Source organism: Hemiscyllium ocellatum, chromosome 30 (assembly GCF_020745735.1).
Source record: "Hemiscyllium ocellatum isolate sHemOce1 chromosome 30, sHemOce1.pat.X.cur, whole genome shotgun sequence".
Taxonomy (NCBI): Eukaryota; Metazoa; Chordata; class Chondrichthyes; order Orectolobiformes; family Hemiscylliidae; genus Hemiscyllium; species Hemiscyllium ocellatum.
The window spans coordinates 36491189-36518630 of NC_083430.1; the positions used below are offsets into that span (position 1 = coordinate 36491189).

The 27442-nt window shown below is 40.6% G+C and overlaps 1 protein-coding gene across 1 annotated transcript in view; it reads left to right on the forward strand.

Moving 5' to 3' along the window:
* Positions 1-27442, forward strand: part of LOC132829949 (exostosin-1-like) — a 267128-nt gene that overhangs the window by 213092 nt on the left and 26594 nt on the right. Inside the window, exons 3-7 of the mRNA XM_060847376.1 lie at positions 1559-1666; positions 5759-5878; positions 23906-24038; positions 24150-24268; positions 26154-26249. Coding sequence (XP_060703359.1) covers positions 1559-1666; positions 5759-5878; positions 23906-24038; positions 24150-24268; positions 26154-26249 — 576 coding nt within the window. The remainder of the gene's footprint in view (positions 1-1558; positions 1667-5758; positions 5879-23905; positions 24039-24149; positions 24269-26153; positions 26250-27442) is intronic.

Below are 27442 nucleotides of genomic sequence, written 5' to 3' on the forward strand. Positions count from 1 at the left end.
AAATAGAAGTATTCTTTTGGACAACCCTTACTGCAAGGATTGCTGGTGCTGTCTCCAGTTCTTTAACTGGTAAAGTCACCTGATCTTGGATGGTATTGCCTTTCTAGCTCTTAACCGTCTGAATCAACGTAGCTCTAATCTTTTAAATGTGATAGGCTCCAAGCTGATTTCATTACATTTTATTTCTGGGCTGCTTATATCGGTTTCACAAACATACCTGCATTCTGTCGAGATAAATCTTCTCTTCATAAAACGTGAAGTTAAATTCTAAGACACATGAACCGTGAACGAGATCTCTGGAACACCATGAGTTGGCAGGTGTCTGACTGCAGCTCAGTTTGAGTTGACAATCATCCAGATTGGCATGAAGGTTTAATCTTTTGGATGCTGCTGCAAACATACCCAGGCCAAGTATTCATAGGAACATCAAACAATTTGTTTTCCTTTTTAATTTTCTATGAATATTTCTGTTTACTAGTTGTACAAATATTGGAGCATAGGTTGAAAGGCTGTTAAAATGACTATCAAGAATTAGCCAATCCAATACTGAAGGGTCTCTTCACATCCAGTTGTCTGGGACAATGTGAGGGTGTGTGTCAAGTGACCATTGGCAGTGAATGTGAGAATGGCGTGTTTAGAGGCTAGGGCGCATGGAAGACGTGCCAAAAGTGTTGTCAACCATGAGCTTAGTGGACGACAGCTTTTCTCTCTTCCCTGTCACTTTTGTGCTACAATGATTCCACAATTTCCATTCCATTTCTTTAAAATCAGATTGGAATCTTCAGGCATTTTACTGAAGGGGCAGTCACATGTGGTGGGTGAATGGCCAACTATTTTCCTGCATTCCCCCCAAAATGACATCGTGACCATTAAATGTTAGGTGGGGAGTTGCCAAAATCAGCAACACACACACTATTTTAAAAAATATAAGTGACTGGCCAGATGTGCTTTTTAACAAGCTGGTTAGCCTGAATGCCACACACACACACCATTTACAATTTGAAATAAAAACACATCAAAGATCAAAGACAATTGGATATCCAATTTGGAAACAAGAGTCCATTGCTAAAGCCCTGCTTTTAAAAAGGGTTGGAGAAAATAGCATAGATTTTACAGATAATCTATGATGGTCCCATAATAGCATCAATTGATAAATGCACTGCCAAGTGTAAGAGACCAGATTCTAGTCCCTGCTGAGTTGATTGATCTTAGCAACAATTGGTCCCAGCACCCATTTAAGCAGGGAAGGGAGGCTGAAATAAATAGACAGAATTTCCATTTCCAATCTCTCTACCATAACCTACTACTAGAAATTGAATGTGTGTGGAGGTTTAATGAGAAGGGATTGTTTGCAGTGTCACTTTGATGGTATGTTACATTGATATCACTGTCTAGGGTGACAGCTGAAATACCAGAGGGCAATTGTACTTGTGTAAATTTATCACAACACAAGTAACAATTCCAGAGAGTGAAATGAAATGCTTAAAATTCTTTATTACTGATGACAAACAACATTAAGTTGTCGAATTAAGTGGTGTTTTATTTTGCTTCATCCTAGGCTGCTTGTATTCCTGTACTGCTCAGTAATGGCTGGGAGCTACCGTTCTCCGAGGTCATTGATTGGAGCAAAGCTGTGGTGGTGGGTGACGAGAGGCTCCTACTCCAGGTAAGGGGCAATTACAAAATGGATTCAGCAATAAAGTTCACATAGCCACAGCTTCTAACTCAATACTTGTACCAAATCCCCATCTCAGGAATAATGTTGAACAAATTCATTCTGTTGTTTCAGTTTTGAATCACATAAGTCACCTGCATCCCTTTTTCCATAATGTGTGTAAGAAGAGCACTTCAATTCTGATGGGTGATTTTAATCTGCAGATCAACTGGACCAATCACATGGGCAAAGATAACATGGAAGATTAATTTACAGATTGCATCCGATTTGTTTTTTTAGAGCAGCACATTTCACAAGCTATCAGACGACAGGCGATTTTACGTCTAGCAATGTGTAGTGAGGTAAAATTAATAAGAGATCTCATAGTTTGGGATCCTCTAAGACGTAGCTATCACAAATGCTAGAATTCCAAATTCAGTTTGAGGGACAGCAACTTTGGCTGTCAAACCTCAACTTGAATAAGGGCATTTACAGAGATATGAGGAAAGAGTTGTCTAAAATGGGCTTGGAAAATAGACTAAGGGAAAGATCAATAGATGAGCAGTGATAGCCATTTAAGCGAATATTTCCTAACCCTCAGCAAAGATTATTACAGTCAGAAACAATTTGATGAGAAGGCTGAACCACTCACGGTTAACAAAGGCAGTGAAGGAGCATATCCAGTCAAAAACTAAGGCATGCCAAGTAGCTAAAGCTAGTGAAAGGACAGAGGATTAGGAATCTTTAGGAACCAGAAGCAGATTACTAAAAGGCTAATAACGAGGGAGAAAATTGATTATGAAAATAAATTGACAAGAAATATAAGAACAAACAACAAGAGTTTCTATGGGTATGAGAAAAGGAAGTGTGTTGCTGAAGAGAATGTGGGACCCTTAGATGATGTGACTAGGGAATTCATAACTGAGAAATGGCAGGATATTTAAACCAGTATATTACATGAGTGTTCATGGTGGAGGACATGATAAACATCTCACAGATAATAGATAAGCAAGGTGCTAATGGAAGGAAAGAGTTGCATGAACAAAGTATTTGACAAGCTAATGGGACTGAAGGCAGAGAAGTCACCAGTACCTGATGCATCCAAGGGTTTTAAAGGAAGTGGTTGCAGAAGTAATGGTAGAATTTGATGATACATTCCTTAATTCACTGGATTCCAACACATTCTAGCAGATTGGAAAACTGCTGTGGGGCCACCCTATTCAACGAAAGAAGACAGAAAGCAGGAGACTGTAGGCTAGTTGTGCACATCGACTACAGTAGTTCAAGTTATCAGCTCACCACCACTTTCTCAAGTCCAATGAGGAAGAGGCAATATATGCTGGACAGCTTGCGATGCCTACATTCCACAAGTGACTAAAAGAAAGTTGTGCTGACATCTGTTGTTGGGAAAATGCTGGAGTCCATTATTAAAAAAGAAATCGCAGGACAATTAGAAAAGCATAATGCAGTCAAACAGACTCAACATGTTTTGTTTAAAGGGAATCATGTTTGCCAAATTTGCTACAGTTTTTTGAGGATAATAGAAGCAGAAAAGATAAAAGCGAACTGATAGGTTTGGTGAACTTGGATTTCTAGAATGCATTTGGTAAGGTGCCAATTAAAAGGTTGTTATACAAGATAAGAGTTCACAGTATTTGGGGTAATGTATTAGCATTGATTGAGGATTGGTTAATATAGAAGACACAGTCAAGATTTTGGATCTTCTTCAGATGTTACAAGTGGAATGTCACAAGGATCAGTCCCCTGGCTTCAATGATTTACAAGCCATATTAATGGCTTGGAGGAGGTAAAGAGTGTAATGTATCCAAGCTTACTGATGATACAAGAATAGGTGGGAGGACGTGTTTGGTTAGATTCCCTACAGTGTGGAAACAGGCCCTTCGGCCCAACTAGTTCACACCAACCCTCTGAAGAGTAAACCACCCAGACCCATTCCTCCTAATTAATGCATCTAATGCTATGGGCAATTTAGCATGACCAATTCACCTAATCTGCACATCTTTGAACTGTGGGAGGAAGCCAGATCACCTGAAGGAAACTCACGCAGACACAGGGAGAATGTGCAAACTCCACACATTTGCCCGAGGCTGGAGTCGAACGCGGGTTCCACGCACTGTGAGGTAGCAGTGCTAACCACTGAACCACTGTGCTGCCCTACGGTGACGAGGACATAAAAATTTGCAAGCAGATCTTGGTAATCCAAGTGAGTGGGCAAAAACCTGGAAGTTGGAGTTTGTTGTAGGTATGTGTGAGGTCATGTACTTCAATAGGAAGATTGAAAGACAAACTATTATTTAAGTGGAGAAAGTCACCATAAAAGTGCACGACAGAGGGATCTGAGTGTTCTTGTGCATGAAGCAAAATGTTAGCATGCAAGTGCATCAAAGAATTAAAAAGGCAAATGAAAATTTGGCCTTTATTGCTGTTCAGTTTGGGCTCCTGCATTTAAGGAAGGATGTAGAAACATTGGAAGCAGTTCAAATGAGATTCATTGCACTAATTTTTGAAATATGAGGGAGTGGAGGGTTATGAGTAACTGGCACAAAAGAGGGCTGAGGCCTGGAGAAGACTAGCCATATTCTTATGAAATGGCAGGGCAGACTCGAGGGGCTGAGATGGCCTACTCCTGCTCCTCTTTGCGACATTGTTCTGTTCTATTTTTTGCATCTCACTTCCACATTCTTCACCATGTCCCCAGTTGTTCAGTTTTTCACTAAGTAAAGTATGTTTGAAATAGTGTGTGTTTGGCTACTACATTTTGTTCTAGTCAGCACCTCTTCATTAGTGAAAGGACACCTTTCCCGTACCAAAGAACTGAAGATAGACGAGTTAATAGAAGGAGGGCTATTGGGTTGAATCTTTCAGTCAGCCTGACTATCCTCAATTTCACAGAACAGTACACACATTCTTTATTCAATCACACACTCTGACAGTTTGAACATTACCATCCTTGTTTATTGTTATTGATTTCATCTGGTCATTATCAGTTTAAAGATCTGTTCTTTGTTGCTTCCCTTTTGCTCACAGATTTCTCCCCCACCTTTCTAACAATTTGATTCTCTCCCAATTACCCATCCTTCATATTTTCAGTGCAAACAGACTGCTTATTGAACTTGAGCCCCATCCTGTTCTCTCGTCCAGCATTCACAAATCTTCCAGCAGGGGGCAGGGAAGAGCAATCAGGAGTAGAAACCCTGTCGATTTTCCCTTCTCTTGAATGATGACAATAAAGACAGTTGTTGTATCTCCAGAAGTACTTGATCTGACATTAGTTAACGTAACACAAAATAGGGAACCATCCTGGGATCTTCTTTGTACTTCCGTTCCATGTTATGTACATGCTTCACCTTTTAATGGTGTTAGCTGTGGCTCACTAGTTAGCACATTTGCTTCAGAAGTAGAAGACTGTAGCATCACTGCAGAGACTTGAGCACAGAAATTGTTAACCCCACTCCCAACTCAGGAGTCTTAAACCAAACTTCGTTTAATTGGCACTTACCAGAATTGCATATGAGAAGGCTGCAAGTGCTGCATTGTTGTTTACTTAAGGGGGCTAGACAGATTTTTGGTCCCTTAGAATCAAGGCACAATGTGGCAAATAGCTGGCTTCAGCCTGTCACTATGGCAAATAGTGATGGTTTTTAGAATCCCTACAGCGTAAAAAGAGGCCATTTGGCTCATCGAGACGGCACCAATTTCTGAAGAGTATCCTACCCACACCCAGCCCCCTACCCTATCCCTGTAACCCCACATTTACCAGGCCAACCCACCTAGCTTACACATCCCTGGACACTGTGGGGCAATTTAGTCTGGCCAATCCACCTTACCAGCACATGTATATACTGTGAACAGAAACAGACAGAAGGTGCAATGCAAACTCCACTAAGACAGTCATCTGAGGCTGGAATTGAACCAGATCCCTTGTGCTGTGAGGCAGCAGTGCTGACTATTGCTCCACCATGCCACCCTACATGGGGGTCTACCTGTAAGCAAATAGTAGGAGGTGAATGGTTGTTGAAACAGTTTCTGAGCAGTGCTTGATTTCTGAAGATGGATTAAAATCTCTCCAATTCTATTTTATAGGTTCCCTCAACAGTCAGGTCCATTGATAATGACAAAATCCTGGCATTCCGTCAACACACCCAATTTTTGTGGGATGCATATTTTTCTTCTGTAGAAAAGATTGTATCGACCACATTGGAGGTGAGTGAGACAACCTTAGTTACTGATTTTTCTTTTAACAGTTCTGCTTTGTCCTTGGGAAATGATTTTTGCTTAATATTATTTTTGTCAGCCTTGGCTCAATTGGCAGATTAGGAATGAGGTGTTGATGCATCAGTGTCGAGTCTATGCTAGTGAGCATAGCCCAACTCACACCATTATTGCCTCACCCCACTTTTGTTGTATACCCAAATTACCTGCTGGTGATGGACATTTACTGCTTCATCCATATCTCTAACCTCTTAATGTCTTGATGAATGTTACAGCTTGACATTGACTAAAGACTGAAACTTACATTAATTAGCTTTCTGGCCCTGGTTCCAGTACTAAATGTGCTGAGGCTTTCATTACAAGCATAACAGTGATTTCCTGTAATTGTCAAACTGAGAAGAGGTTGGAGGTTTGACAACAGAGCAAAGGTTGAAGATTGGCAGCCTGACCTTTGTTAAGAGCACTTGGTTCATTCATCCTAGTTACTCTACCATAGACAGAAGATCCATTTCACAGATATAAATAAGAGAATCAAATTTCCAAGGCTGGTTTCCAGCAAATACAGAATTTTGGAGAGAGCTATGAATCTGTAACTTAAGAAATGGATTTTCACAGTAAGGTTACAGGCATTCACTCAACTTTTATTTGATAAAAGTCATTATATTGAACAGCATATGTCTGTGACATACAATATGACTACAGTAAGACTATTAGAACTAGGAGCAGGCTAAATGGACCCTCAAGCTGCTCTAAGCATGCACTAAGATCTTGGCTGATCTACCAGAGTATTATACCATGCAATACACAATGTATAATCCTATTGCTAAAACAGCTGTACATAATCCAAAGTTAAAAATCACACAACACCAGGTTATAGTCCAACAGGTTTAATTGGAAGCACACTAGCTTTCTGAGCAACGCTCCTTCATCAGGACAATCACCTGATGAAGGAGCGTCGCTCCAAAAGCTAGTGCTTCCAATTAAACCTGTTGGACTATAACCTGGTGTTGTGTGATTTTTAACTTTGTACACCCCAGTCCAACACTGGCATCTCCATGTACATAATCCAGAATTACCTGTTTGAGCCACAGTGTAATTTATAGGCAAAGCAAAGTAACTAATGCAAATGAACAAACTCAGTTCAGTTAGAAACTAAGTGTTTCTCTTGTTTCAATTTGCTTCTTCAAATCTACGTTGTTTAACACCTAACCAATGTTACATGAGTGTCTCAGAGTCCAATTTTGCTTTATCACTCTCCTTTGAAATGCCTTGGGATACTTTACCACATAAATGCATTTTTTTTGTTATAGGTAGTAATGGTTTTAGATACAATTGTGTGGAAGTGATGAGGGCCTTTAGACAGCCTGTGAGAAATGTATGTTGCCTTGTGTGGGAAATCTGACCAATCAGGCAGTGGAGAGGCCAGAAAAGTGCCTTCGCCCAGCATCAAGACCCTGACTTCCCATCCATCAAGAGCTGCTGGTCAATCAGAGGCCAGCAACACTCTTGTTCAACAGCACCACAGGAAAGCTAAGGCTGTTGCAAGAAAACAAAAACCTACTGGGCACCAGGAATCACGGAGTAACCCAAATCAGTGATGGCATAAAATCATTTTCTTGTTGAGGTGGTGAGGGTGGTCACGGTATAGGGCTTTTCCTGAGGAGCATAGAGTCAGCAGCAAGGTAAAGGAGGTGGTTCTCAGTCTGCTTTCCCTTTCTCAATGCTGGCTTACTAAATCAGGCAGAGTGTGCAACTTTGACAGATTCCTTCCCAGGAGAAGACAAACAGTCCATCGTTGATTTACTTGTCATGTGACCCACATGGCAAAGTGTGTCCCTACAGCTGGTTTAATACAACAGTGTTGGGGACATGGCCTTTGGTGGCCATCTGTTGTCCACTCAAGAATCTCAGTTGATGCCAGGGCAGGCACATTGGCCAGGTGCCTTCTCAATCTGGACCTGAAATAGTCATCACTGCACCCCCCCACCTCCACCCCTGCCACCACTCAATTAAATGCTGCCCTTGCCTTAGTTGGTCACAACAATTATGTTTATTTCTTTTCAACACAGCTATCACACATAAGTTGAAATGAATTAATTACATCAATATGAAGGAAATAATTGCAGGGTTTTCCTGGGTGAAACAAAGGTATTCCATTACCTACTCACCCCAAGAGAAAACCCTAAAATATGTCAAACACAGATAGTAAGTGTTTCAAAAAAAAGTGGAGGATGGGGGAGGGAAAACAGGAAGAATAAAAATCAGACACAGTTCTTAAAAATTTGAGTTGTGAGTGAAACGAGAATCCATGGCTTTTCAGTGGTTGTCTTGTTTCCTCAATAGTGGTGAAATTTGTAGAATCTTGGAGTTTTCTGTGATTATTTTTCTCCCACATTGCTTTTCATGTGAGAGAGAAACTGAGGCACAGGGAACAGGGAGAGGGGAAGCCTTCCAACCTCTGTTAATATGAATCCACTTTTCCTGCCTCTCTGTTTTGCCAAGCAAGCAGCTAAATTATCATTTGTTGATATATTCTCGAGTCGAGCTTATAGCCTTTGCATTCCGAGTAGTCTGCAGGCAACCTTTAACTTCCCAATACGGGAACCTGTCAGGCAAGTGTGAATTAAACAGGAGAAAGTGAGGACTGCAGATGCTGGAGATCAGAGCTGAAAATGTGTTGCTGGAAAAGCGCAGCAGGTCAGGCAGCATCCAAGGAGCAGGAGAATTGATGTTTCGGCCCTTCCTAAAGAAGGGCTCATGCCCGAAATGTCGATTCTCCTGCTCCTTGGATGCTGCCTGACCTGCTGCGCTTTTCCAGCAACACATTTTCAGCTCTGAATTAAACAGGAGGCAGACATCCTGATGCTGACTTAGTTGTTTAGTTTCACTTTCTTTGAATGAGATGATAATTTCAATGCAGCTGTCTTCTTATATTCTGTATGGGTGCCTTGGACTTGCCTTAGTTCAGAATCAAAAGATGTGAAGCTTGAAGGGCACAGCTGATCAGACAGCATCTGAGGAGCAGGAACGTCAACATTCGTGCTGAAATGATTCAGCTTCACACCTATTGACTCTGACTTCCAGCGTCTGTAGTCGTTGCTGCCTTAGATTGTATTCAGGTGATCACAGCAATTATGTTAAGTAATTATTTGTCCTCCTTCACTTTACTACATAAAGGTCATGGGAATTAAGAAGAGATGTGGGAGTTGATTATCGACAGTTTATCTTTACTGTTTATCACAACAACATCCTCAACAGCACCAAGACCATCGACTTCCGGATCCATTACCCCACCCATTTCTGCCCCTGCCGCAGCTCACCTCCTGCATAAACCCTCATCCACTGCTTTGTAATTTCTCAGCTCAGGTATTCCAATGTTCTCCTGATTGGCCGCCACCTTGCGGCCTGTGTAAGGTTCACATCATCCAAAACACTACTGCTCATATCCTAATGTACACTGAGTCCCATCTCATCATCATTGATCTACATTACCATGAGATCTGGTGATTTATCGGTATTAAAGTTCCAAATCTTGTTTTGTGATTCCTCCATGGCTTCAACTCCTTTTTTGTAACCTCTCCAAGCCACAGAGCTCTTCGGAACCCCTTTACCTCTTCAATTTTGGTCTTGCAAATCTCAATTTTCAACATCCCACCTCTCGGCCATTGACAGCTGTGTCCTCAGCTCAAAGCTTTAGATTCCCTTCTGAAACCACTTGTTCTATAGCATGCTGTCTTCCTCTGAGATGTTCTTTGAAACCTACCTTTTTACCAAAGCAATTGTTTGTCTACATTAATATCCTGTTGTGTGTGGCTTTGTGTCAAATTCTGTTTGATAATTATCTTGCAAAGCATCTTGGAATAATTCACTACGTTCACCTTGCTATGTAAGTTGTTGTTGATTAGTCATCATTGGGAAGAATGCAGTAGAAAGGGAACATGATTCAGTGGTGCAACATATTGATAACTATTCATAATTGTGAGGTGTAACCTTTCTTTTAACACAAAACAATCAGTGTTCAGTCTCAAATGGCTGGTTTAGAAATTTTCTAATCAAACTGTTCAGAGATGTTGTTGTAAACCTTTGGATCAGGTAAGACTCATACCTGGGTATCCTAGTTCAAAGGTGGGGACACTACCATTGTTCCTCAGAGGCTGGTCTAAGATGATCAAATACCAGGTAAGTTAAGATGAGATTCATGGGTAGTTCTGGGCTAGGAGATTAATCAATAGGTAGCACAAGTCCCAGTGTTGTGCCTATTAGCTAAGCAGCTTGACAGATATTTAACTTAATGATAGAAAAATGTGTTGGATAAGATCCAAAGCTAAGGTTGATTGAGATCATCTATCTACTCTGAAGCAATAGAAAAAGCTGAACTATAGGGGCTTGAGGACAGGTAAATATAGAGTTTCACTTGGTTATCTTTCAAAAGTAGAAGAATTTAATCAAATTTTCCCTTTAAGAAGTTAAGTAAATGGGCTAGCGTCTGCCATATTGTTGATTGTTTCTGGGCTGTGGAGGGAAAGTAAGTGGGCAGAGTTGGGTAGATCGTATTTACCCTTTGGATGGGTCCATATGGAATAGAATGTACATGTTGTGGAACTGGGAGGTTTGGTTGTCAAAATGGAACAATGCCAGCTAATCAGACAGAAGCAAGGACTCTTCATGAATAGAGGAAAAAGTGAGGACTGCAGATGCTGGAGATCAGAGCTGAAAATGTGTTGCTGGAAAAGCGCAGCAGGTCAGGCAGCATCCAAGGAACAGGAGATTCGACGTTTCGGGCATAAGCCCTTCTTCAGGAAGGGGATTCCTGAAGAGAAGGGCTTATGCCCGAAACGTCGAATCTCCTGTTCCTTGGATGCTGCCTGACCTGCTGCGCTTTTCCAGCAACACATTTTCAGCTCTTCATGAATAGAGTTTATTAACTATTCTGTCTTACCTTTTTTTTAATGAAGATACCATTGTGAATAGAGTTTTTTTTGCCTTTTCTCTTTTTCTGTCCATCATCAGGAAAACACTCATGTGGCCACTTGAATATTTACAAGCAAAGCCTGTTAATGGCTTTGCTAACCTCTAAAGCTGAGGGATGGGGGAACAGGGAGACAGGATGGACTAATTTGAAATGGAGTTGGAAAGGGAAATAAAACACTGCATTCCCCGTGGTGCCCAACTCTCTCGAAAGGAATCAAGAGCATTGAAAAGCATTGCATGTTCCCTCTTCAAGAACTGTCAGGGTACTACTCAGTCTTACATCTCCCTTCTCAAACCAGTCCCACCTGTTCCTTTTTTTTATTATTAAACTTATTTTTCTAATGAAACTAGTCAGAGATGTTACTATGCACCTCTGGAGCAGGTGGGATTTGAACTTGTGCCCCTCAGTCCAGGGATAGGGACGCTACCATTGTGCGACAAGAGGTCACTATTCCCCTTTCAATTTTAAAAAAGAAAATTTTCTTTTTTATCATTTATCTTTTTTCCCCCTTTTCAGGTTGTGTGTGTGTGTAGGTGTAGGAGAAATGAGTGGAGAAATCTTTATTTATATTCCACCACCAGGAAGAAAGGAAACACCCGAGTGGCTAGTGACAAGCAATGGCCTTCTCAATAAAAAGCAATGCTGAGTGATCAAAAAAGTGAAGGGGAGGGTTGGGATTAAATTAAAATAGAGTAGGAAGGGGAAGTAAAACACTCCACACCCTCTGGGCTCACCTCTCCCTGAAAACCTCGAGGGTATTGGTAGACACTGTGTGCTCCTTCTCCAGAGACATCCGGGCCCAGATGTAACTGTGGAAGAGCGGCAGGCAATCCACTGTGACCGCTTCCACAGTCCGCTGCCTGGACCTGTTTATGACCAACCTGGCTAGGCCCAGGAGCAGACACACAAGGAGATCTTCTGACCTGCTCTCCCCCCTCCGCACTAGATGCCCAAAGATCAGGAGTGTGGGGCTGAAGTGCAACCGAAAACATAAGAGTAGGTTTTTAAGAAAATCAAAAACCCAATATATACATGGTCCACGGAGCACCACAGAACAAGCAGTTGGGCTGGGAGTCCGTGAACCACTGCAATCTGCGGTTCCAGGGGTCCCCACCCCAGATCCCCGAGCAAAAGGTGGATGACTCCTTTATAGAGAGCCCTACACTGGGGATCCTCACTGCCCGGTGATAAATGGGTGCGCCAAGGCATGCAGAGGCAGTGGGTAAAGGAGAAGAGGTGGATGGTGTACAGCAGCAGTCGATACATGGCTCAGCATTTTAGGTCCCTAAAGGGACAAAACTAAAACCCACAAAACTAAAACCCCTGAGGCGGCTCAGGTTGTGGGACATAGGCTCCCACAAGAGGTATGGAACCGTGGGGCTACTATTCCCCTTTTTTTCAAGGAAATAAATAGAAAGAAACCCCAGAAAAAAACAATCACAACAAACAATAAAGATAACCAAACATCAAAAAAAGTCTACCTGAAACAAGGGGGAGAGACTCACTTTTTTAAAATTCTTCTTTCACACACTGATCCAGCTCCCTCCGAGCCAGCTCCCTCCGAGCCAGCTTTCAGAGTGAAAAGAATCTCTGATGCTCCTGTTTGTTTTTTTTCTACTCCTGTTATTTTGTTTTCTTTTTTTTAAACCCACCACACTACTGCCTAACTGCGTTAGTGCTTATTTTTTCCCCAGCACCCATGGTGTGTGTGTGTGCAGGTGTGAGACACAGTGAGAGACACAAGGTGCACAAATTTTTATTCAATTTCCACCACCAGGAAGATAGGAAAACACCCGAGTGGCCAGTGACAAGCAGTGCCCTTCACAAAAGGGCAATGCTGTGTGATCAAACAGTGAAGGGGAGGGCAGGGACTAAATCAAAATAGAGTAAGAGAATCCCCTTTTATATCTATTCAATCAATTGTCTAATCAATTAACCCAATCAATTGCTTAACTACTTGCTATACTTAGATTGGTAATCTAAGTAATTTTTTTTCAGTTCAGTTTTAATAATCTTTTGTGTACCTTAATTTGCTGTTTTTTATCAAGGACCGTAAAGTGACAGTCATGGGGGATAATAATTATGTTGGCCACTGAGAAGATAATTCCTCAACATGAAAGTAATATGCTGTACAACTAGGGCTTTAGAAAGCGTTTAAATCATTAGTGTTATATAATCTTATCACATGTTTCTGAGGAAGATGCAATAAATTAACCTGGAGCTTGGAGCAAACTAATGGAGATAGTGAGACTGTGTAATAGGTAATGTTTCTGGAGGTGACATCAGAAGATAGAACTTGATACTTTGCCATTAGCTTGCACTTTAGATGCAGTGCAGCACAGTGTGAAGAAGGGTGCCGAATCGTTTTCTGTTCAGTATATGGTATCTCAGGAAAGAAAATGGAAAATAAACTCCATTCAACAAATAACGCATTTCAAAATAGCTGTGTGCATCTCGCATATTGGAAAGGAAAATCATTCAGTAATTTTATGTCATCAGTGTGAAGTGATGAATGCGATCTCAACCAGAACATCACTTGAGATGCCACTATTTGCCTCAAAACCTTAATCTGGGGGATTGTGGGGTTGGTGTGATAACGAAAATGAGCCACTTATTCTCATTTGAAACATAGAACAAAGAACAATACAGCAAAGGAACAGACCCTTCAGCCCTCCAAGGCTGCACCAACACATTCAGCCCTTCCATATTAAAATTATCTTCACTTACAGGCTCAGGATCCCTCTATTCCCTTCCTATTCATGTATTCATCAAAGTGTTGCTTGAATATTGCAATTGTGTCTGCTTCATCACCACCTCTGGTAACATGTTCCAGGCATTCAACACTCTTTGTGTGAAAAACCTGCCTCACATATCTCTTTGAAACTCCTAATCTCCTCCAACACCCCCCCACCAACCTTGAACTTGTGTTCCCACCCCCCCCACCCCCCAACTCTGAGAAAAAGCCCAATACTTTCGACTTTATCCATGCCGTTCATAATCTTGTAAATTTCTATTCGGTCGCCCCTCAACCTCTTACGTTCCATTGAAAACAAACCCAGTCTATCCAACCTTTCTTCATAGCTAAAATCCCCCATACGAGGCAACGTCCTGGTAAACTTTTTCTGTACCCCCTCCAAAGAATCTATATCCTTCTGGTAATGTGGTGGACAGAACTATATGCAATATTCCAAGTGTGGCCTAACTAAATTTCTATAAAGCTGCAGCATAATCTGCCTATCCTTATACTCAAAGCCCCTTCCAGTGAAGGCAAGCATATCATAGGCCTTTGTAGCTACCTTATCTTGTACCTGCCCTGCCACCTTCAGTGACCTATGGATCTGAACACCCAGATCCTTCTGCATACCCAAGGGTTCTGCCATTCACTTTATAATTTCCACCTGTACTTGACCTTACAAAATGCATCACCTCACATTTGTCCGGATTAAACTCAATCGGCTATTTCTCTGCCCATGCTTCCAACTGATCCATATCCCACTGTATCCTCTGACAATCGTCTTTACTATCTGCACCTCCAGCGGTCTTTAATCATCCACAAACTTATTAATTTGGCCAGCTACATTTTACTCCAAATCTATTTATGTAGACCATGAACTGCAGAGGTCCCAGCACGAAGCCTTATGGAACACTCCTGCATTCACAATCCTGCATTCTGAAAAGCATCCTTCCACTGCTACATTCTGTCTCCTATGACTAAGCCAGTTCTGTATGTTACTTGCCAGCTCACCCCGATAACATGTGAGTTCACCTTTTGTACCAGTCTACCATGAGGGATTTTGTTAAAAGCTTTACAGAAGTCCATATAGACAACATCAACTGCTTTTCCTTCATCAATCATCTTCGTCACCTCCTCAAAAAACTCAATCAAATTAGTGAGGCCTCTCCTGCACAAAGCCATGCTGTCTATCACTAATAAGACCATTTACTTTAAAATGCATATAGATCTTGTCCCTGACAATCTTTTCCAATAATTTCCCTACCACCAGCGTATGGCTCACAGGCTTGAAATTTTCTGAATTATCCCTGCTGCCCTTCTTAAATAATGGGACAACATTGGCTATTCTCCAGTCCGCTGGAATCTCACCTGTGGCCAAAGAGGATACAAAGATGTCTTTCAACATGGCCAAAGAGGATATAAAGATATCTGAACATGGTTCAGTTACTGCAGCTCTCCCTGTTATCTTGACTACACATCCTGCCTCCTGTAAAGGTTCAATTACACTCTTGCTGTTTCTCTGCCTCTGACACATCTGTTCCAATGATGGCTCCTTCTACTGGGCTGCTTCCTTTGTGACTGTCCTTTTGCTCCAATGAGGATTCTCCCCCACTGTGATTGACAGGGCCCTCAGCTGTGTCCAATACAGCTCCCACAATACATTCTGCCCTCACCCCTTCTCCTCCTTCCCAGAACAACAACAGAATTCTACATGTCTTTTCTATCCACTGCATTAGTCTCAACATTCAAAGGATCATCCTTTGCCACTTGTGCCACCTCTAGCAGGATGCTACCACCTAATGCATCTTCCTCTCCCTGCCACTGCCAGCCTTACACAGGGACTAATCCCTCTGTGACACCCTGGCTGCCACATCCTCACTCCATCATGGCCTGTCACTGTCCCCCTCCCCCTCACCCCCTCCCTGACCAAGGCCTCACACACTTGTTCAGGTGAAGCAGTATTTCACTTGTACTTCTTTCAACCTTGTTTACTGCTCATATTGCTGTTGCTTTTACTTTGGCAAGACCAAATGTAAATTAAGTGACTGTTTTATGAATCACTTTTGTTTTATAGGAATGACCCCAGATTCCCAGTTGCTTGCTATTCCAATAAGTCCAGTTGCTGAGATGCTTTATATTTCTGTCCTGGACCTGCTGTAATGTTCCAACAAAGCACAACATAAGCTTGAAGAGCAACTTCATTTTTCTCATAGGCACTCTACAGCCTTGAAGTCTCAACATTGAAATCTATAATTTCAGAAACTGACTATTTTATATGTCATCTCCATCTTTCTCATATACTCTTCTTCAGCCATCCTATTCTCTACAACTGTGTTGTGTTTGTATCTCGTTTACTTTGCACTTAGAAGAAAGAATTATTTCTCTCCCTTTCACACCTTAATTTATACAGTCCTGTTTTTACATATCTTTTTCTTTTTCTCCAGTATTAATAACCCCTTTGTTTTTTGCAGTGGCCTCTATACCATCCACATTTTTGCCCTCGATACCACCTGCCTCTATCAACAATAAGTAACCTATTTCCAACACCTTTCAATTCTGAAGAAATCATACAAAACTCAAATGTTAACTCTGTTTTCTATCCACAGATCCTGCCAGACCCGCTGAGTTTCTCCAACATTCTCTGTAATTGTTTATTAATTTTGTTGTGCAGCCTTTGAAGGGAACTGATGAACTGACCTGAGGAAAGGATTGATAGGGAGTCTAATTTCTTGTTTTCTGCAACTTTCTGTATCTACACGGTCAGTTAAACAAGGAAATCAAAATGTTTCTATCTGATTTACATCTCTGCATACCTGTATCTTGCCAAGAGACTTGTATTAAATACATGAGGGGCAAGTTGCAGTCAATAACAATCAAATACTCCTGGAAAAAGTTAAGGCTGGTGCATCAAAATAGAAGTGAATTTTTAATGGATTGGCAAATCATCATTACTGACAGCCATCTCTCTAACTTGAACGCTTTATTTTATATTTGTGGAGTTTCATTTCCTCAAAATTTAACTACTTTTAGCAATTGAGAAAAATACAAATTAAATTTAAAATCTTTCTTTTCCTCTCTTTGTTTTATTTTTATTAATGTGATTTTGCCTTGAATTAAATATTCGAAAGTACACCTCACAGTTTAGGCTAAGCCTATTTCGTTATGAATTCTTCAATCAGATTGTTTGAAAAACTGTCAGGAATTTGTGGAATCGGTGACTTAGAATATTTTTAAGACAGAGATTAGATTAGATTACTTACAGTGTGGAAACAGGCCCTTCGGCCCAACAAGTCCACACCGACCCGCCAAAGCGCAACCCACCCAGACCCATTCCCCTACATTTACCCCTGCCCCCTGGATAGATTCTTGTTGAACAATGAATCAAAGGTTTTTGGGGAAGAGTGGGAATGTGGAATTTGAAACACAAATGACTCTTATTGAATGTGAAACAGGCTCAAGGGACCAAATGGTCTACTCCTGCACCTATTTTGTAAGTTCATCAGAGACCTGCTGGTGCTCTGCTTGCTACCACAGTTCCATGGCAGAGGGCGTTGTATGGAAAAAGATTGCCAATAACTGCAGGAAGTTGCCTTTTGATAACCTACAAAATATCTGTGGGCCACTATAAAATGCAGTGATGATACTGTTCCTTTGCTGATGAACTTAAAATCTGACCCATTGATTGAGGGCAGATTTGACTTTACTGTGATGGACCTCACAGTTGAATAAGCTGCTAACATTTGCTGACCAGGTTCTCACTGCCATGAGAGCATGAATTCAAACCTCGGTGTAGCAATTTCAGAATCTGAATTCACTGCTTAAAATAAAGTCTGTCAAAGTGATGATGAAAATCAGTGCTCTTTAGTGAAAGAAAACCTGATGTCCTTACCCAGTCAGTGCTAATAGGTTCCTCCAGTCCCTTACTAACATAATTACATCTCAACTGCTCTTGGGACAACCACAAATAGGCAGCAGATACCAGATGTGGGAGAGAAATCCATAACCTGAGATGAATTAAATGACACACTTGGAGAATGGAATTGGAAATATAGTGCCTACTCCCTTTGCTGCATCTTGTCTTCACAGATGTTTCTCTCAGACTACAAAACCAATTGCACTCACAACTTAAGCCTACTAAGGAAACAACTTGCATTCCATAAATACAAGCCCTTTTCTGCCTGCCTTCGTTGGTCCCATGGTGGGATGTAGCTCCACCAAAAATCAAAACAATTGGTATGCTTGGCTTTATTGGTCAGTGCATTGCGTATAGGAGTTGAGAGGTCATGTTGTAGTTATACAGAACATTGGTTAGGCCGTTTTTGGAATACTGCTTGCAGTTCTGGTCTCCCTGCTATATGAAGGATGTTGTGAAACTTGAAAGGGTTCAGAATAAATTTACAAGGATGTTGCCACAGTTGGAGGATTTGAGCTATCGGAAGAGGTTGAATAGGGTGGGGCTGTTGTCTCTTGAGCGTTGGAGGCTGAGGGGTGAAATTGTAGAGGTTTATGAAATCATGAGGAATATATTTAGGATGGGTAAACAAGATCATTTCCCTGGTCAATCCATAAATACAGAGGAGAGGTTTAAGGTGAGAGACAAAGATTTAAAAGGGACCTGAGGAGCAATTTTTTCACATACAGAGTGGTGTGTGTATGGAATGAGCTGCCAGGGGAAGTGGTGGAGGTTGGTATAATAATAACATTTAAAAGGCATCTGGATTGGTATCTAAATAGGAAGGGTTTAGAGGGATATGGGCCAAATGCTGACAAATGGGACTAAATTAATTTAGGATATCTTTTCAGCATGGATGAGTTGGACCAAAGGGTCTGTTTCCATTTTGCTACAGCTCTATGACTCTATAACCCTATAATTGGGAATCTATTGGAGAGTTGGACTAACTTATAGAGTCATAGAGATGTATAGCATGGAAACAGACCCTTCGGTCTAACTCATCCATGCTGCCTAGGTATTGGTTATGTTTGTGAAATGTGTAATGAGTTGGTTGTTTTATTTTTAAATGCCAGCCAGATGCTTTCCCTTGTAAACCTCTCAACCTCTCCCAGTCTAGGATTCAGGTTTGGCTTCAATTTCTGCAGTTGGGAATTTCACATGGACCTTGGAATCTGAGATGTTACAGCTCCTAACAGCTCTTTGAAATTATTGGTGTAGACATGATCGACTTACTGCTGCCTCTCTCTTCTTTCCCCTGCCCCCAACCAGAAAGGAGAAACTAGAGCAGTAGTTGAGATTTGAAATTATTATAGTTGAAACAGAATCTGAACAGCTATAAAATGCCTCCGTGAAAGAAGAGCAGCTGTTCCTTTGAATTTCATTGGAATAGGATAGGAGTCTGAGATCAGAGTGGAGTGTGGATTTAAAGAGCTACCAGCTCCAGCCATTCTGCCCAACCTCAGCCAGTTCGTTGTGCTTCATGCATAAGTGTTTACAAGCTATGTGACCACTGGATGCAATTCTGCTTCTGAACACCCATCCATGCTGAAGAGTACATGCGTATACTGAGTCAGGGAAAGCTCACAGCAGAGTGATTTTAATTTGTTTGACTGTTTTTTCTCTTCCTTCCGAAGGGAATAAATGCCCATTACTGTTACATGTACACACACACACACACACACACACACACACACACACACACACACACACACACACACACACCATTCAACCACACAAAGATATACCCAATCATCCAGCTCCACATAAACTCATTCAACACCCGCATCTCTTACACAGCCATCTAACAATTGCATACCTCCATACACATCTCTAATATAACCACATATATACCATGACACTTGCACACATAATATACATACCTAATACATCCGTATACCTGCATATACACCCACTTATACAGATCTCTTCAGCACAGTGATGGCAATGAGAGTTTAATGAAGCATACCTAAATTAGGAGGGAGGGAAAATATCACTGACAATAGCGGCCTTTCTGCAAAGAAACCTGACTCCTCAAGTTGATCAACGGTCAATTAATCAATTAGTTGTTGTACTTCCCACAATACATTCACAATCATTATTCGCAATCTGTGAATTGGTGCTGAATAGATTTAATTCTAAACTCAATGTACCATGGAATTGATTGAGCTGCGCTCCCCAATCCATTTATTATGTGCACAGTAAAATTCCTGTTTCTGCCCGGTTGCTCAGCTGATGAAGACACCACTTTGACTAGCTCTAGTCGGAGGGATTAAGAAAGTGTTTGACTAGTGCACAGATTTTTGAGCTTTGGAAAAGGTCAACAGGTGACAAGAGTGTTGAACTTCACACATGTCACCCAGTTGCTTTGAGAAACTTGAGATAAAAATAGAAGGTATTTGGTCCCTGTGCAGTTTTTATCAAGTCTCCAATACAGCTACACAGGACTGCACTTGCACGTATTTTAACCGTACGTTTTTACCAGATAAAACATTTATATTGCAAAGCAATGACCTCTGAATTTAATTCTTTCCTGATCTATGCCATCAACCATTATATTTTCTGCATCAAAATTTTTATTAAATTTTGTGAGAGACAGGTTGGTGAATTACAATGAGACTGAAGGGATTTGGGCTAGGAAAATAAAAATAATACAAGTTTGAAGTCATTACAACTGATATCCAAGAGCAAAGGAAATCTGAGGGCAGAACTGGAGAAGTGCAAAGATCTTGGAAGGTTGCAATGAGGATGTTACTCAGAGAGGGCGAGGTCGTACAATGAAGGGACTTGAAAATAAGGGTGCTGGATCAGGTGCCAATGTTGGTCTGCAATCATGGCTGATGGATGAACAGCAAATGATGTAAGTCAGGCAATGGACAGTAGAGTTATCGAGGAGCTCAAGTTTCCCAATTTGGCATTAAATTGGGGGTAATTTTGTGCCAGTGGGGCCATGAACTCCAGGGAAAAAAAAACAGAGTTGGTAGAACTTTACAGTTTACTGATGGAGTGAAGACTTTCACCACCTCTACCTGAATTCGATGGAAACTCAGGGCTCAAGAAAGAGGTGCGCATATTAAACCTGAGCACCCAGAACTTATCCCCCACTTTCTCCCCCCAATAGGTTCCAACTCAAATCATCCTGCTGTGAGGAGGGAGTCTGCCTCCAAATCATATAGTCTAATGGAAAAGAATAAAGAGAGAAATTCAACCAGGATTGAAGGATTGAAGGGTCGAGCATTAAACTCACTTTGACAGGATTGTGGGAATCAGAAGTGAATATTAGGAAGTATTTGCGGGGTGCACAAAATACTGGGAGGCACGGATAGCACTGAAATAAGGAACAGCAAATTAAAAAGTGGAGTAGGAGTAAGGAAGAAAGTAATAAAGTGTAAGTCAGGGTTTCATAGCATGTTTGTAAATGCATGGAGTATAGTTAATAAGATTGCGGAGTTACAGGCACAGATTGCTATGTGGAATTGTGAAGTTGTGGCAATAATGAAGACATGGCTTGAGGAAAAGTGGATATTTGGATTCAATATTTCTGTGGAATATTGGAATATTCTGTGGAATATTCTGTGGAACCCAATGTGTTGTATTTGGACTTAAGAAGACATGTGAGAATATACCTCTAACATTTGTCATCAAATCCCATGGTGATGAAGGTAGTATAGTTACATGGATAGAGAATTAAGCTCTTGGGCAGGAAACAGCGAGTGGGCTAAGGGGTTCTTTTTTGGGTTGGCAACCTGTGACCAATGGGTTCCACAGAGATCAATGCTGGGATCTCAACTGTTCACAACATATATTAATGAGTTGGAGGAAAGAAGCAAATGCAATGGAACCAAATTTGCTGACAACATAAATGGGTGGAAATTCAAAAAAGTGGATTCAATATTTCTGGGTACAAACGGTGTTCAGAAAACATTGAAAATGAAAATAAGAAGGGAGTCAACATTTTCAGTCAGGAAACCATTGCATTACTGGAGATGGAGGATATTTCGAAGGGTTCATGGACAGAATCGATTTGGCCAAAGCTAAGAAATAAAAAGGATAAATTATACTGTGTAAAATATAGAACTCTAATGAACGATAAGCATGTAGAAGGAACTTCGAGATGCAAACATCAAAGAGTAATAACAAGGGATTTTAGTTACCTTGATTAGAGACTGGCATAGAAGTAGTTTTGGAGACAGTGAGCGCAGGTGTTCCCAGATAGTGCTCAAAATGATTTCCTACTGCAGTCTGTGTCCCGTCCAATAGGAAAAGAGATACTGCTAGAGCTCATTCTTGGGGATGAAGTTGGGCAAGTGTCAGTGGGAGAATGTTTAAGGGACAGTGATTGTTTAACGAAATTTAACATGACGGGGTGACATAGGTCAAACCAGAAAAAGAATAATCGAATGGTGGAGAGATTACATCAATGGGGCAAGAAGTGGGTGGTGTAGACTGGAACTAAAGGTTGGCAGGAAAATCAGCTGAGCAATGGCTACCTTCAAAGAAGAGATGATGTGGACACAGACAAGGTATATTCCCTCAAAAGAATGGTAAAACAAACAAATTCAGAGAGCTCACTGGATAACAAAGAACATAGGAAGAAGCTAAAGAAGAAAAAGTGAGCTTAGTAATAAATATAATTGAGAACCATGTTGACTACAGAAGGTTTAGAATGAAACTGAAAAAACAAATTGGAGAAGCAAAAAGGGGTTATGAAAAATTTTAATCTAATCAAGCAGAATCAGCATGGCTTCATGAAAGAGAAATCCAATCTGGATAATTTATAGGAGTTTTTTGCGATAGTCTCAACCAGAGTGGATAGAGGGGGACCCAATGTGTTGTATTTGGACTTAAGAAGACATGTGAGAATATACCTCTAACATTTGTCATCAAATCCCATGGTGATGAAGGTAGTATAGTTACATGGATAGAGAATTAAGCTCTTGGGCAGGAAACAGCGAGTGGGCTAAGGGGTTCTTTTTTGGGTTGGCAACCTGTGACCAATGGGTTCCACAGAGATCAATGCTGGGATCTCAACTGTTCACAACATATATTAATGAGTTGGAGGAAAGAAGCAAATGCAATGGAACCAAATTTGCTGACAACATAAATGGGTGGCAAGACAAATTGCAAGAGGGATACAAACTGCCTATTGGAGATGTTGATTGGTTAAGTATTTGGGCAAAATGTTGGCAATTGGAGCATAATGTGAAAAAATGTTAAATTGTTGATCTGGAAGGGGAATAAAAGAACGATATTATTTAAATGGAGAAATACTGTAGAAAGCTGCAACACAAAAGGAATTGGAGGTATTTGTGCATGAAAAGCAGAAAGCTAGCACACTGATAATGCAGGTAATCATGAAGATTAATGGAATGTTGGCCTTTATTTCAAGGGGGTGGGAGTATAAGAGTAGGGAAGTCTTACTGCAACTATACAAGGTGTTGGTGAGACCACACCTGGAGTACTGTGAGCAATTTTAGTCCCCATATTTAAGGAAAGATATCATTTCATTGAAGGCTGTTCAGAGAAGGTTCATTAGGATAATCGCCGGTATGGAAAGATTGTCTTTTGAGCAAAGGCTAAAGCGGTTCGGATTCTACTCACTGAAATTTTAAAAAATGAAAGGTGATCTCATTGAAACATGTAGGATTCTTACGGACTTGTCAGGATAAATGTTGTGAGGATGTTTCATCTCACAGACAGCATAGTCTCAGAATAAAGAGGCACAAATTTAGGAATGAGATTAGAAGGAGTTTCTTCTTTCAAAGAGTTGAGTCTTTGGAACTTGCCACAGACAGCTGTTGGGGGAAGAGTATATTTAAGTTTGAATTAGATTTTTTCATCAGTTAAGGAAATCAAGGGTTACAGGTAAGAAGCAGAAAAGTGGACATGAGGAATGTTGCATCAGCCTGGATCCTGTTGAATGATGGAGCAGGCGTGAGGGACTAAATGGCCTACTCCTGTTCCTATTTCTTATGGTTTTAAGACTAGCAACTAACATAAAGGAAAATCTCAAAGTTTTCTATAAGTGCAACACTGGTAAAAAAGTGGTAAAGGGGCCAATTGAGGACTAAAAATAGGATTTACATTGGAGGTAAGAGGCATTGCTGAGGGGTTGAATGAATACCCATTATCTTTATGAGTACTAGAAAATTATTTAAATAGAAATAATGTACAGGGTTATGGGGAAAAGACAGGAGATTGGCATTAATTTAAATTGCTCAGACAGCCAGTGCACCAAATAGTGGCCTCCTGCACCTTACACTCTGTGAAAGAAGCCAGCCATTCACAAATACTCAATGAATCAAATGTTGGCTGTAATAGCTATTCTGTTGATGATTGACCCAGTTCGTTGCTTCTTTTCAGATCATTAAAGATAGAATATTCACACATGTTTCACGGAATAAACTCATGTGGAACAAACTGCCTGGAGGATTGTTTGTGCTCCCACAATACTCGACACATGCAGCAGATTTCCCTTTCTACTACTTGGATGAGGGTAATAATGAAACTGGAATATTTCATAAATAATCCTGCAGGTACTCATTGAATTGTTCATGTTGCTTCACTACTTCTCAATCCTGACATGGTTGTTATATTTTGTTTGCAGGTTTAACTCCCAAGAAGGAATTCACTGGGTTGATTTATGCAGTCTCGCCCCTGGTTTCCCAGTCTCAGCCCATTATCAAGTTGATCTTAGCATTAGCAAAATCCAAGTACTGTGTACAGGTGTGTTCCAACTCTCGTTTGCATGCTTTTTTCCTCCTTACTTTTCCTGTGTTTTGTTTTTGTTATTTTGCTACCACTGTTTTGCACCACTGAGTGGACCTGATGCTGATCTGAAGAAAGAAGGACACTTTCTCACAGTCATATTCTGTCTCTGTTCTAGAGCATTATGTTGCCACTATGAAACTCCATAATAGGCTTACTGTCTGTAGAATAACATGAGAGATACATAAAACTGGCATGTATGTAGCACCATTTACAACTCCTAAATATGTTGCGTCCAACAAAGTACTTTGAAAGTGTGGTTGCTGTTGTAGGAAATATGGCAGCTAACTTATACACAGCAAGTTCCCACAGGCAGCAACATAAGAATTATCAGTTAATGTGCTTCAGTAATCTTAATTGAGAAATACGTATTGGTCAGGGCTTTAATTTAATGCCTCTTCCAAGTGATGCCAACTCCAGTTGCTTTGTTGCTACACTAAAGAGCTGAAAATGTGTTGCTGGAAAAGCGCAGCAAGTCAGGCAGCATCCAAGGAGCCGGAGAATCGACATTTCGGACATGATTCTCCTGCTCCTTGAATGCTGTCTGACCTGCTGCGCTTTTCCAGCAACACATTTTCAGCTCTGATCTCCAGCATCTGCAGTCCTCACTTTCTCCTGCTACACTAAAGAGGCAGAGCTGAAAATATGTTGCTGGAAAAGCGCAGCAGGTCAGGCAGCATCCGAGGAACAGGAAATTCGATGTTTCGGGCATAAGCAGCCTACATTTTTGGATGGATCAAGGTAAGTGCATGAGAAATAGTGATGGCAAGCAAGATGCCAGAGGGCTGCTTGTCTAACTACCAAGTTGTTCCATAACAATGTCCTTGTTTATAATTCAAGTTCGTAACAGCAGTGTAATTATTCTTTCCTTGAGTTTGAGTTTGTGGCATGTCTATTGAAGTTAAGCTGTGTAAACACTGGACAGTATGGTTTACTATCTTCTGTATCTGTAGAATCAAATTCTTCTATCTCAGCATACACTTTATCTAAACTAGAAAATCTTTATTTTTAACACAATGAATAGATTTCAATTAATACATGAATCAAATAATTATCTCTATAATTTTGACAGACTTAGTCAATTTCATTTTCTCATCCCCATCCCTCTAATGCTATATCTTCCCTCAAATTGCCATCTCATTTCTTCCATTTCATCCATATCTCCAATCTTCCCATTACTTCCATCATATCTCTCAAAGAATCATTCTCTCCAGCAATCATTCTCATTGTTGGGCTCCCCTTAGTTTCTGGTATTTTTGTTCTCCTTCAACCTCCCCCACACCCACCATTACCAACCATTGACAGTCACGTGTGTCACTTGCTCCAGACTTTGGTTCCCATTGAATAAACACCAATAGATGCTTCCTTTAAAACCAACCAATCAAAACAATCCAAGCTGACAAAAAGCTGAAAAGTTACAAGGCTGATTTTTTTGTTAGATGCTGACATTACAATAAGTGGATTTAATGGAAATAAAGTATTTATTTTTCAAATAATATCATGGTCATTTGTATAAACCTGCATTTCCATCTCAGCAGAAAACCATTCTCAATGAGGCTTTCATATAATGTGACCATAAACAATTCCCAATACCAGGTTTTTGACACAATCTGTATTTATATTCCTAGGTGTTTGCTCGTGAATTGCTTTATTGTAGGTTTTCTTTTCCAGAATGAAAATTTTGATTTTGTTTAAAGCCTCTGGTGAAAGTATGATTAGAAGTTCTGTATTGACGTATTGTTGTAATAAAGATACTATTTTGACCACAAATGTTCTGCAGCTTCAGCTAGTTCTATATCATTTTTTATCTACCTATAAAATAACCTTTGCTATTTGATCCTAGATAATTATCTTGTGGAATTGTGACAAACCATTACCCCCAAGAGGTAAATGGCCCTCCACTAGACTGCCTCTTATATTCATAAGAGGAGAACGTAAGGTAAGGAGTAACTGTTTTTTAAGAATGACTTGAAAAATGTTATTGGTTTAATGAACCCATTGACATCTTAGCACCTAAGGTAATTTGGAACAGCTGCTTTTCCAAGGACAATACATTCAGGGCTTACTGTAATATTGAGATCTGTTGAAGTGTAGATATGAAGCTTGGTAACAGGGCTGGAGTTAAGAATAGCTGTGATGGTGAGGTGAATGAACAGGATTTAGTGCAGATGAAGCAAGAGGGCTGGAAAACAAGAACAGGGTAATTGGACTGCAGCTGTGTAGGGTGTTACATATGAGTGTACAAAATCAGGAGTAGAAGTAGGCCATTTCACCTATCAAGCTTGCTCCACCATTAAATAAGATCTAATAGTAATCTCATTTCTACCACATTCCTGCCTATTGCTAACCTTACAAGTCTGACTTAACAAGAATCTCCATACTTCTGGCGTAAGAACGTTCAAGAACTCTGCTTGCACCATCTTTTCAGGGAGAGAATTCCAAACACTCATAACTCTCTGGGAGAAAATGGTCTAATCTCTGCTTTCAATGGGCAACCCCTGATTTTTAAACTGTGATCCTTTTTTCTGGGTTAACCTTTCAGAGGAAACATCCTTTCCACATATACCCTGTCAGTCCTCTTCAGGATTTGATATGGTTTAATCAAGTGACCCTTTACTCTTCTAAGCTCTATCAGATACAAGCTAGCCTGTCCAACATTTTCTTGATGTGGAGGTGCTGGTGTTCGACTGGCGTGGCCAAAGGCAAAAATCACACAGCACCAGGTTATAGTCCATTTTATTTGAAACTACAAGCTTCTCTGAACTATTTCCAACACATACATCAGACCTTAAATAAGGTGATCAGCCGTGTGCACAATACTCTACAAGTAGTCTTGTCGGTGCCCAATATAACTCCCTACTTTTGAGTTTAATCTCCTTGCAATAAATGACTATATTCTATTAGCTTTCTTAATTATTTGTTATACCTGCATACTAACCTTTTGTGATTCGTGCATCTCAAAACACTACAATCACTAATGATTTAAATGAAATGCTTCTACTTTATTCTTCCTGCCAAATGGAACATTCCTCATTTTCCCACACTATACTCCATTTGCTACATTTTTGTCCATTCACTTACCCTGTCAATATCCTTTTGTAACTATCTTGTGTCTTCTTCACAACTCACTTA